The sequence below is a fragment of the Erpetoichthys calabaricus genome, chromosome 2, assembly GCF_900747795.2.
Source record: "Erpetoichthys calabaricus chromosome 2, fErpCal1.3, whole genome shotgun sequence".
Lineage (NCBI taxonomy): Eukaryota > Metazoa > Chordata > Cladistia > Polypteriformes > Polypteridae > Erpetoichthys > Erpetoichthys calabaricus.
This window is the reverse complement of record NC_041395.2, coordinates 225,336,519-225,349,018: the sequence shown is the minus strand read 5'-3', so window position 1 is coordinate 225,349,018 and position 12,500 is coordinate 225,336,519. Positions and strand designations below refer to the sequence as shown.

The window sequence follows — 12,500 nt, the reverse complement described above, 5'->3', positions numbered from 1 at the left end:
AAACACTGCTCTACCTACACCTTTACTCTTGGCACATTAACAAAAGATATCTGTAGCTATTATCTCACTTAAAAACTGACATTGTGCATTACTTGGATGGTTATGTTGCGTTCTTTACATACATTAGCAAAGATACTGCAAACTGGAATAATGGGTAGGTAGTTCTATTTTGTAGAATTTTGTCATTATATTAGAGCTGTCAGCACTGTAAGCTACCTGGCATATGGGTGAGTTAAATACAGAGGTACTAGAGACTTATTTTGATTTTAGTGTCACTAAAAGAAAACATATTTTACATGGATGTGATATGACATTGATTCGATCTTCTTACAGAAACATGACATGGGGAAAGAAAAAAAAAAAGACTAATTTTTACCTTTGCTAGTTTCCTTTAGTATTGCTCCAGGACTACCACAAACCCCACTTCCTCCCACTTCCCTGCACCTATGTCAGTATGTATAAATCAAGGAAATGAATACCAGTTCCACCTACTGACATGTTTCAAGGCATTGTGAAACAGGTAATTATTTCTCAAAATTTTTAAAGGTAGTATACATGAAAATGCCACCCTGACCAAAACACTGCCTGATGCGATCACCTTGTTGCCGGCCCTGGATGTGACTTTAAATTTTTTAGCCTGTTAAACAGGCAACATTAATCGCAACAGGCAAGATTAACGCTCCCAAACCTAATATACTGTATATGTACATGTATATATGCACACATGCATACAGAGAGAGAGAAAGAATGTCATAACTTGTGATTGAGTTATATAAAGAATGCATTTACCAGGCTGTTGATCTCAGAGTTATCATAGCTGCCACAGTGATGTGCATTGGTCCCAAGTGGTTCCATTCCTTCTTCATCCCACATATAGGTGCCACCAGAGCTGTCAGATGGTGAGAGTTCAAGAGAAGAACCCACAGGAAAGTTCATATCTGGAGAGAATGGAGTTGCTGTCTGCAAAGGTGTCTGAGAGCTGTCCATTTCCTCTCCATGACCTGCTGAAGGCAGTGAATAATGGAGAAATGCAAAAAATTACCAATTACAGGGCACAGTAAAATGACAAATACGGCACTGTTTTGTCGTTTACCAGAAATAATTTAAATGTGTGTGTCTTTTTATTAAAGCAATAAACAAATGGCATAAGGAATGTGATTTTTTTTTTAGAATTTCTCATTTTCTTATAACATACCTCCAGTAATATACAGTACACTAACACAGAACTAAATTTCAGTAAATCAGGAAGGATAGTTGCTTTGAAAACCCACACAAATCGCTCCAGAAACTCCTTTCTTCCTAGTGCCATACGACTTTTCAATAAGAAATATCGGAGATAATGTTTAAGGTTTTTATATATATCCTGTAACCTTTTTTTTTTTGTTGGTATAAATATGTTTTATCTAACTGCCTTACCTTAACCTTTCTTATTTCTATTTGTCTGTTTTATTTCATTCTGTCTGTTACCTGTTATTAGATGCAACTGAGAAGGCAAATTTCATGTTTTCCTGTGTAAACATGACTAAATAAAGAAACCTAACCTAAACCTAACCTAACATACTGTAACACTACAATAAATACTGTATTGCATTTTCATATGGTGGATATATTGTCTGTGGATATTATGCGCTCAATAACAGTCTCATCATCTAAGAACAATGAGCTTTTAAAATATTTTTGTTGCCTTTTAGATAATACTAATCATAGACAAATATTTACTGTAGGTGTCTCTTGAATGGAATATGTTTTTGAATTGAGGTAAGAATCTTTGGCAAAGCATGTACTCAAACCAGCAACTAGATAACACCAGAAATAAAAGGGCATGTTAAAAAAAATTCTTTTTACAAAGTACAAGCACACTGCTCAAATTATATCCTACACTCAAATGAGTTACTGTGAGGGCACTAGATTGCAAATGAGAAGTGGAAATGGTCACATGGAACAGTGCAATGCATTTCAAGGGAACAAATACAAAATATAATCTTTGCAGTACTATTGTCAGCTGATAACCATCCATGAATCCATGGAGTGAGTATCAGGCTAGAAGGAATAGTATTTTCCACAAAAGAGGAAAGGAAGGAGAGAAGTCAAGTTAAGGGAGATACCTTGCAACTGGTGTGAGTGGCAGAGGGCCTCAAAGTGGTGTACTCCGTTATAGTATAACTCCTGACAGGACTGCCAGAAGGCGGTGATAGTCAAATTATGCAATGCAGAGAGTTTCAGGTATATCTCACATGCCACTAAGATGATAAAAGGGTCTTTCATTGAAAAACATTTGGGGTGTGGTGGGGGATAGCAGTCAAATTGAAAATCAGGAAATGAAAGTCAAACAAATGAGACGTTAGAAGGCAGGAAGCTGTCTATAAAGGTCTGAAACAAAATTAAACAAATTAATAGCCAAAGCTACACAGCAAAGGTTCTAAAATGCAGTCTAATGTCCCTGCCTTAAATATATACTGTAATTCAAAATTTTGTTTGAAAATAATCCAAAGCAAGGATAACACCTAGCAACAGGAGTTACTTCTGAAAATGGCTGTGGCAGTATGGGAGAAAAATGTGCTGATAAAAATGAGACATAAACACTAATTAAAAACAATAATAAAATCCTCATATGTACAAATGCACTTGTGACACTGACACTCAAAGAATAGTTTACTTGGGAGTATATTTTTTCAGAAACCAAGCATATTTTTTCAGAAACGTTTCCAAATATGTGAATCCCAGATAATCTAGCAGATAAAACCACTCATACAAAAATAAAAACAGAATTGTATGCTTATTTATTTATTTAGATACTTGCTCTTTTGTAAAATATTGCAATATAAAATATTGTATTTTAGCACCTCCAATGCAGTATAACAAGTGAAGGATTACCTTAACTGACTCACTCAATTTTAAAATTAAACAACAAGCAGAGTAAGATGGACTAAGAGAAAACAGTGATATAATTTTTGCCAGACTACTTTAGAAGCCATAATTTGCTTATACACCTTGAGGCAGCCTAGCGTACTATAGACAATTGAAATAACTGTTTATAATAACAAATGAAATTACAGTGAATGCATATTTAAAACTAATCTTTCAGGCAAAATTGTACTTAAGTCTCACATAATGAAAGATTGTAATATAAGTAAACAGTAGGTGGTGCTGGAGTATAAAAATAATTTCTAAGCTTGCCAGGTTCTGATGGGTAGAAAATTAAGTGAGCCTCATTTATTTACTGTTACTTATGACACAATAAATAACTTTCTAATTTTAAAAAGAATGTATGCTAATGGTAGAGTAGATCTAAGACAGTATACAACTTCATAATGTATGTATCAGTTAATAAAGTGTCTATCATACTTTAAATGGACAAAATTAGACTGATGTACTAACCTTGGAATCCAATGTCAATCCACTCCATAGTTTCTGATACAGTATTCAGCATATCTCCTTCAGTTCTTACACATTTTGGTAGCTGTTCTGGAGCATGAGACATTTGCAAAAAATTGCCTTTATACTCTGTGACTAGAAACCCCCCTCCATCTCCAAGATTATCAAAGTCATCCAAGTACCCTTCACTCAAGTCATGCGCTTCCAAAGATGAACTTGAAGAAAGAGACATTTCATCTAATGTTTGCTCTAAGTGCCGAAGGTTTGAGACTTGTTCTTTCAAAGTTGTGCACTCTGTAGCCTTTATATCAACTGGACATTTTTCGTCACTTGTCAAAGGAGCAGTCTCTGTGGTTCTGACTAGTGGAATATTATGGACACCATCTTCTGCTATATTCTTAGAGACTGTAGGTCGGCTAAATTTGATAAGAGAGGGTCTGGTCATTTTGTAGCTTTGTGCACCAATTTTTCCAATAGCAGAGCCTGATAGAAAAGTATTCTTTAAGGAAGTCAATGGTGATGAAGCATTAGAATCAGAACCCAAATCAGAAGCACATTTGGATAAAGAGCCTTTAACATTAACTTCTTTCTGCATATCTGTAACCGTCTTAACTCTCTGTGCTGTCTTTGCTGAAAATGACTTTGTTCGTAGCTGAAGGCCACGTGATGGCTTGGATAAGTCAACTGCTTTGTTGAAAGAATATGATCTAGTCATAGAAATTCCATTTGATGAAGGAATACGTTTGAAATGAGAGAAGCTTTGGGATCGTACCATACTTTCCACAGAACCATTTTTTAAGTTATCATTTGACTGAGTAAGACTTTCTTTTGAGCTGCTTCTTGTTGTGCTCAAGTTAGCTCGTGGTCGCTGCAAGCCTGTCCCATTCTTGACCCCACTTACATTGTTTACTGCATTAATGGTAGATTTGCTATTAAAGTTCTGCATGGAAAGTGTTCTACTAGGAATAGAGGTCTTGTTAGCAGATGAAGAAGTCTCAGACAAAGTCTTTGAAGAAGCTTCATTTTTGGCAGACAAAGTAAAAGCATTTTTTCGCTTGCTAGCTGCACTTGAAATGACTTTTTTGTTTTCTGAATGCTCATGCTTTGATGGTAAAGACTGAAGACCAATACCATTCAACTCTTTTTCATTGTCACGCATTTCTGTATCATCTTTGTAACTCTGACAACCCATAGGCATTTTGCTATTTTTTCTATAACCAACGGAGAGAGAAAGCACGCGTGGGATTCCATTTTGCCTGTATCCACTTGCTCTTTCATCCGACTTTGCACTCAATGTCGAGGTAGCAGCAACAGCACAGCTTCCATTGAGCAGATCACTAGATCCTGGTATCTTTGCTCCAAACTTGGGCAACCGGGATACTGATATAGTCTTGTTCAACAGTTTTTCTTCCATGGGCCAAGATGATCATTAGTTATGACAGATCTGTAAATAAAAAAATTAAATGTTAATAGCCAAATAAACAATTGTCAGACTTCTTAAAACCATTTTCAAGGTAAACAGCATTTAAAAGGTCACAAAATTAATATATTTTACTTAATATGAAAACATGATGTGAACTCTCTTTGTACTAACTTAACTATAGTATAATTGAATAGCATGAAAGAAAAAGGGGTCAGATTAATTTCTGCTAATTATCTCATTCTTGCATATTACCAGTCCACTGTGCCAGTTATGGCACAAACTGAAAAATGGCTTCTGAGTATACAGTGCATTATTTGTTAATGAATATGTCTCAGTACAGAGTAAAGGAACAATTTACAGGTCTTGAACAGGACTGTTTGTGAAGGTAGTTAATATGAAGTAAAACCTCCACCTAAGGAAATAAAAGAAGCTATGTATAACAGAAGTGAATTATACAGATACTGTATCAAATGGTACTATTTGGTATATCCAGCCAAGTACCGAACACCTCTCATTACAGTTACAAAGTACTTAAAAAGCGTGGAATGAACTGTAGTTGATATCCCAGAATGTCCCAAACATGTATTTTCTAAGAGAGAAGAATGTTTGTGGCAAATAGCCATTATCGGTAGGTATTAGCTATTTCTGGCATTGTCCGTGTCAAAAATGGCACCAGGCGTCTGCCTAAAAATGATGCAATACAAGCAACAGGACCTTCTTAAAATATATTATCATGAAGCCAAACTAACAATGGGAAGTATTCAAGGTGACCAGCACTTTCTGAAAAAAGAACACCACTTAATGATACTCATTATTCAGGAGGTGTTAGCAGGTTTTGTTCAGATTACACCATGGTCTGTGTTATGATCATTTGAAAATGTAGTGGTTACCATTACCACGAAAACAAGCAGGACTCATTGATTAAGGTAATCTAATGATCATTCCAAGAAGACAACTGTTTAATCCTAAATCAGTCCAGAAGCAATCTACCATGGTGAGAAGGCAATGCCAGGCATCAAAATGAATATTATAACAAGAGTTCTATCTCTATGTCTTTATCCAATGCTCTAAGGGATTGCCAAGTAATGTAAGATGGGCACTACATCTCTGTAGATTACGGATACAACTTTTGATCATATTTTATAATCAACAGCTACTCCCCTAGATTAAATAATAACCATTAACTGTTAAAGAAACGTCCTACTTGACAACATTAAAAATAATGCATAAAATAAATTACCCAGAAAAGGGTTTACTTACATATTATGAATGTAATAATTTGTTTTAACATTAAGCAAATATATGACACCAAACTGGAAAACATATCAAGAATTATGTATTTTAAGGACCAGAGGCATATTTACATGTTGGGGAGTCATATGCACAGCCTTTTAAATTGTTTTTGCTGCCTCCTCAGTGTCTATCATTCTTCCAATTTTAGTACTCTGCAAATTTTACAGGTTTACAACCTATGCCAAAATAATAGTCATCAATATAAACCAGAAAAAGTAACAGCCACAAGACAGACCTCAAAGGGACACCCCTGATGACCTCACTCTATGTGGGGCATTCTCCTCTTGTCTGTACTCTTTGCCTCCTGTTGTTTAACCAACTTGAGACCCAGCTTTTTAAGATACCTCGGATGCCTGCAGCTTCTATTTTAAAAACTACTCTTCGGTGTTGGACTGTTTCAAAGGGTCTTTGAAAATTGAAGTAAATAATTTTGTATGCTTTTGTCTACTACTGCAGCTACCTGTTCAAAAGAAATATGAGTTTGGTTTGGCACTTTCGTTAGGTACTTTTCCAATTTATTTCTTATTATAGTTTCCAGAATTTTGCATGGTACTGAAGTAAGACATATATCTATAACTATCAGAATAATTTTGGCTTCCTTCTTGAAGACTAGAGTCACATTTATAATTTTCTAGTCCTCAGATTCTACTCCTTTCTCAAGTGACTGCTTTATAAGGGTTTATAGACATTATCTTTCATTTCTTTCAATACAACTGGTAAAATACCATTAGGTCCAGGGATTTTACTAGTCCATACATAAGGTTTGAAGCACATTTGACTCTTCAATTTTAAAAATTTATGAACTCTGAGTTTGTTTTTACTTCTGTGTGGGGCAATCTACTTGTTTCTTCTTTTAGAAATACATGGGTGAAGTATTTGTTCAGTTCATTTGCATTCATTTCCTTTTGTTTTCAATGATTTCTCCTTTTGTGTCACTGATGTTTCTTAAATTCTCATTTTAGAACTACTCTGTAGTGTTTACTGTTATTTCCAGCTTTCTCAGCAATTTTTTTCAGTTTTTCTTTTGACCTTTCAAATGCTTTTTTTTTTTAAAATCACTTGCCATAGTGTCCAGTATTCAACTGCTCAGCGGTTTTTTTTTTCATTCTTTTGTAAAGTGATTTTTTCAGTTTTACTTTTTAAAAAATGCCCTCACTCATTCATTTCAGCCAATATGTTTGTCTTTTTGATTTACTTGTGGAGCACACAGACCTCAAGTCCTCAAATTAAAGGGAATGGAAAACAATCAGATTGACTTGAGTATATAAAATGGATATTTGTCAGACTTTGCCTTGTTTATAGAGTAAATGACTGAATATACAGTGGCATACAAAAGTAGTCAATCCCCTTGAAAGTCATCATAATTTTCTGCATGACAAAAGATTTATACACATAATTTATCCAATCAGTATTTTTAATGCAAGATCATATGCTGCAACAATATTTTTTCCCAAAGTCAAAATAAATCATTCCTGTAGATAATTAACTGAAGAAGAAAAACTCAAAAGTTAGTGTCTGCATAAGTATTCAAGGCTTACACATTAATACTTTATTGAGAAATGAGAAACTGGAGTGAAGGTGCATGGGTCCACAACTTCAAAAGCTCTCCATAAAACAGGCCTCTCTACAGGAAGGGTTGCAAGAAAGAAGCCAAAGCCCTTACAGTTATTTCTTAACCGTTAGGACGGTTTGTGTTAATGAAATCCTGTACTTTTCTAGTGAAATGAGGTGAGATTATGGGTTTTCAGGGCATGAAAATGTTTGCTTATGCATTTCATCTGATAGTTATGTACTGTACGTGCTATGTTGATCGACCCTGCCAGTCGTCTGTGTGTGATATTTATTTTTTTCATGTAAACACCTATACACCATGTTCTGGTGGATTTTCAAAAGAGGTTCCGATGGATGCAAAAGATAAAGAGCTGCTGATACTGTTTACATGGTCTAAATCGTATATTCTTGCTCTTTCCGTGGAAGATGAAGCTGATCTCTCGCTTTGGTGTGTGTGGCAGTGTCCTTCCATCTCATCATCTGTTGTTGGCCCAATGCTGAGTTGAGATCATGGATCCTGATGCTTTTCTTTGCTAAACTTTGTTTTGAGATTGGAAAGCAAGTTTGTGCAGGATGCTGTCAGTTTTTGCCACACCTGCACTTTGTGTTCAGTAGTTGATGCATGACTAAATGGCAAGTGTAATGTATATCACTGCCTTTGACATCTAGCATGGCAAGTGCAACGGGTACTGGTGGCTCCAATCAGAAATGCTATGTGCGCACCGCATGCCAATGAGTCTGTTTTTGTGCCAGACATGCACATGATTACTCAGCTGTTGTTTTTGTGTTAACTAAGTCACATGTACAAATCAAGGTGTGTTGTTGCATCGCCGATTGCTATGAAAAGGAATCATATCCCAAACTTGGGGCAGAAAGAGTGTGGATGTTCGATTCATGGGTTGTTTTGCGTATGTCACTGCATAAGCTAAAACCAAGATGAAGCTTCAAGGACCAGAGGTGCAGAAGTTTTTGATTGACAGACAGACAACCCTCAGCATTTTGTATGTAAAGGTTTTAGGAAAATACTTATTTTGAGCTTGGATCAGAAAGTCTCTGAATTGACACCACCTATCATTGATCTTCTTTCTGCTGCTCCCGTTAGGGGTTGCCACAGCGGATCATCTTCTTCCATATCTTTCTGTCCTCTGCATCTTGTTCTGCATCACCTGCATGTCCTCTCTCACCACATCCATAAACCTTCTCTTAGGCCTTCCTCTTATCCTCTTCCCTGTCAGCTCTATCCTTAGCATCCTTCTCCCAATATACCCAGTATCTTTCCTCTGAACATGTCCAAACCAACGCAATCTTGCCTCTCTGACTTTGTCTCCCAATCGTCCATCTTGAGCTGACCCTCTAGTATACTCATTTCTAATCCTGTCCGTCCTCATCACACCCAGTGCAAATCTTAGCATCTTTAACTCTGCTACCTCCAGTTCTGTCTCCTGCTTTCTGGTCAGTGCCACCGTCTCCAACCCATATAACATAGCTGGTCTCACTACCGTCCTGTAGACCTTACCTTTCACTCTTGCTGATACCCGTCTGTCACAAATTACTCCTGACACTCTTCTCCACCCATTCCACCCTGCCTGCACTCTCTTCTTTACCTCTCTTCCACAATCCCCATTACTCTGTACCGTTGATCCCAAGTATTTAAACTCATCGACCTTCACCAACTCTACTCCCTGCATTCTCACCATTCCAATGACCTCCCTCTCATTTATACACATGTATTCTGTCTTGTTCCTACTGACCTTCATTCCTCTCCTCTCTAGAGCACATCTCCACCTCTCCAGGGTCTCCTCGACCTGCTCCTTACTATCACTACAGATCACAATGTCATCAGTAAACATCATAGTCCACGGGGACTCCTATCTAATCTCGTCTGTCAACCTGTCCATCACCACTACAAATAAAGGGCTCAGAGCTGATCCCTGATGTAATCCCACCTCCACGTTGAATGCATCCGTTGCTCCTACCACAGACCTCACCACTGCCACAATTCCCTCGTACATATCCTGTACAACTCTTACGTACTTCTCTGTACTTACCACCTATCATTGATAGTAGCAGTATTTTTACTTTCCCATTCTGTATTTTGTAGACATTTCTTCATCCTCATAAAGTCTGCTTTCCTTAAATGATAAGTCTTTGTTTTGGTATTCACTTGTGTGTTTTCAAAGATGATCACACATTTTATCATGCTGTGATCACTGTTGTTTAAAGTACCAACAGCTTCTGTGTTTATTACTCTGCATTTATTGATTGAAAAGATGAAATGTAGATGGGCATTACCACATGCTGAGCTTGAAACAAACTGGATGAGAAAACAGTCATTTGTTATTATTACCACTTCAAATTCTCTAGCTGGGAAGAGAGAGTGGGCTTATACAGGATGTTGAAATTGAAAGATTAGATATAGTCAAACTGACTTCATAAGTGACATCCTTGTTTTGTATGTGGTAATGCACTGCAGCTATGTTGCTTTGGTGTTTCAGCACAGTATTATGCAGTCTGCAGCAGTTATACCAAACTATTTTAAGCATTTTTCATTTTCACTCAAGTCATCTATTCTGCTTCCAAAAGTAAAATGGTCTGTCATGTAGCATACATCCTTTCCTTATTTATCTATTCAAATGAACAAAATATTTCTAAGTCTAAATCAGTTTTCAATGTAATAAGTCGATTAAATCTCCTAGCAAAAATTTAAATTAATCATACACTAAGATTATTCCATTTAAACTTGCTCACTTTAAACTCTCACTACTCTAGGTTGTAGAAATTGTTAATACCGGCACTGTGTCAGACTGTTATGATGTTAAGGCCTTCCACTTCCCTTTGTACATGCATGATAGCCTTCTTTTGCTGCTATTATCACTTCACTTTCATAATGATACCATCAGCATGTACCTTGGAATATTTGTTGACTCCTTTGCTTCACAAAGACTACTGCTTTAGCTACCATTGAAGTCATTCACGTTTTTTAATGGCTAATGAACCATTCTGCAGCAGATTTTTGATGTACTGTCATTATTAACGCCTCACACTGCCCATCTAACACCTTTTCATGGCTTGCAAGATACAGAACCTTAGTGTAATGCTCATGCAAAGTTAATAATTTGAATTTGAATACATGGCTATGCTGACTTTCTCAGGTCAGTTTAAATGCAAATTGATCTAATGCTTCAATGTTTTACATTTCATACAAAAAAAAAAAAAACCAAATTACAGAAATCTAACTATTGTTAAAAATGAAACGTCACACCTTCACAGAAATTAAAAATAAAAACATAACCATACAAGAGATGGGTTACGTTAAAAAATTCAACAGACAACTGGTACAGCAAGTTATAACAGTGCCACAAACAGTAGGTAGACAAATATAACACTCTGTCTTAGAAATTCAAACAGGATTATTAAACACTTATCCTGCAATATCACTGTTCTCCCTCCTCTGTCTTGGCAAACGATACTGAACCATTAGCACTCTCTCGATCCAGAAGAGCAGCTATACTGATACAGATTTAGTATAGCCCTTTGTGTGATATGTTTTGAGAATAAGAGGGTTAAATGTCAGTTCTTGATCCGCAATGCTGACATGCCCCTTTTGTTACTATAGACTACTGCTGAACAATGCTTACTGACTCCCACATTCCCCCTGACATGAACAACAGTTGCTGCATTATGAACAGTGTTAGGGAGGGAGGGTGTGTTGGGTTAGGTCTTTCTTGTCTTCTACATGATCACAATCATTTTACCTTTTAACCATGCGCATTCTTTTACAAAGGTGAACCTTCAGGCAACCAAATTCACCAGGCATATTACTGCCGTTCAGCAGTACAGTGCTGTATGCATCAGTTTTACTATCCGTGTCAACGTCTGATAACCAACTCACATTATCATAACTTCTGCTTGATTCAACCAACGATACAGTTTCAGTTTGTTCTAAAACTTGCTTTACAGCTTCTTGTTTACATGCCATTGTGTTTTGGTTGAAGGCCTTGCCTCACTCATATGTATTGATAAGTTACCTTAGAGTGGCAAAATTCATCAAAATGTTCATTATTTATTTGTAGCATTATGCTACTTTATCCACTAGATGGAAGCAGAATACTGTCCTGAGCATTATTTGGGCTTAACACTGTACATCAAATTGTAACAGCTAAATTTTGAGAAACATTCAGGGTTAACTGTATGTGCATAGAATTTCAAGCCAGAGAGACTGTAACCGCCAAGAAGGTGAAGACATTGTTACTAATAAACACTAAATATGAGATTTTTTTTGTAACCTTTGATTTTAATTGAAGAGTTGAGAAAATTGATGCCACTGTTACAGAAACTTTTATATTTATTATATTATAATTTAAAGCAAAAAAAACTGCAACACGTCATTATTACATATATATATATATATATATATATATATATATATATACACATACATACATACATACATACACATATACATATATATACATATATATATACACATATATATATATATATATATATATATATACACACATACATACATACATACATACATACATATATATATATATATATACACATACCATATATATATATATATATATATACATATATATATATATATATATATATATATATATATATATATATATATATATATATATATACATACATATATATTAGGGGTGTGCAAAAAAATCGATTCGCGAAAGAATCGCAATTTTATCTCTACCGATTCAAAATCGATTCATACAGGACACAAAATCAATTCATATTTCCCATTTTATAACGGCGCGAGTTTAACTATTTTTCCGGATAGGAGTTTGTCAATCCTATAGATGGCGCTATGCCAGTTTCTGCTCAGATAGTA

The 12,500-nt window shown here is 35.8% G+C and overlaps 1 protein-coding gene across 3 annotated transcripts in view; it reads right to left on the bottom strand.

Annotated features, from left to right (window-relative positions):
• Positions 1-12,500, bottom strand: part of ccser2a (coiled-coil serine-rich protein 2a) — a 228,612-nt gene that overhangs the window by 113,082 nt on the left and 103,030 nt on the right. For all 3 annotated transcript variants that reach the window (XM_051922848.1, XM_051922850.1, XM_051922849.1), the window contains exons 2-3: positions 3,379-4,819; positions 790-1,004 (exon numbers count right to left, since the gene is read on the bottom strand). In XM_051922848.1, the coding sequence (XP_051778808.1) occupies positions 790-1,004; positions 3,379-4,789 (1,626 nt within the window). In that variant the 5' untranslated portion in view covers positions 4,790-4,819. The remainder of the gene's footprint in view (positions 1-789; positions 1,005-3,378; positions 4,820-12,500) is intronic.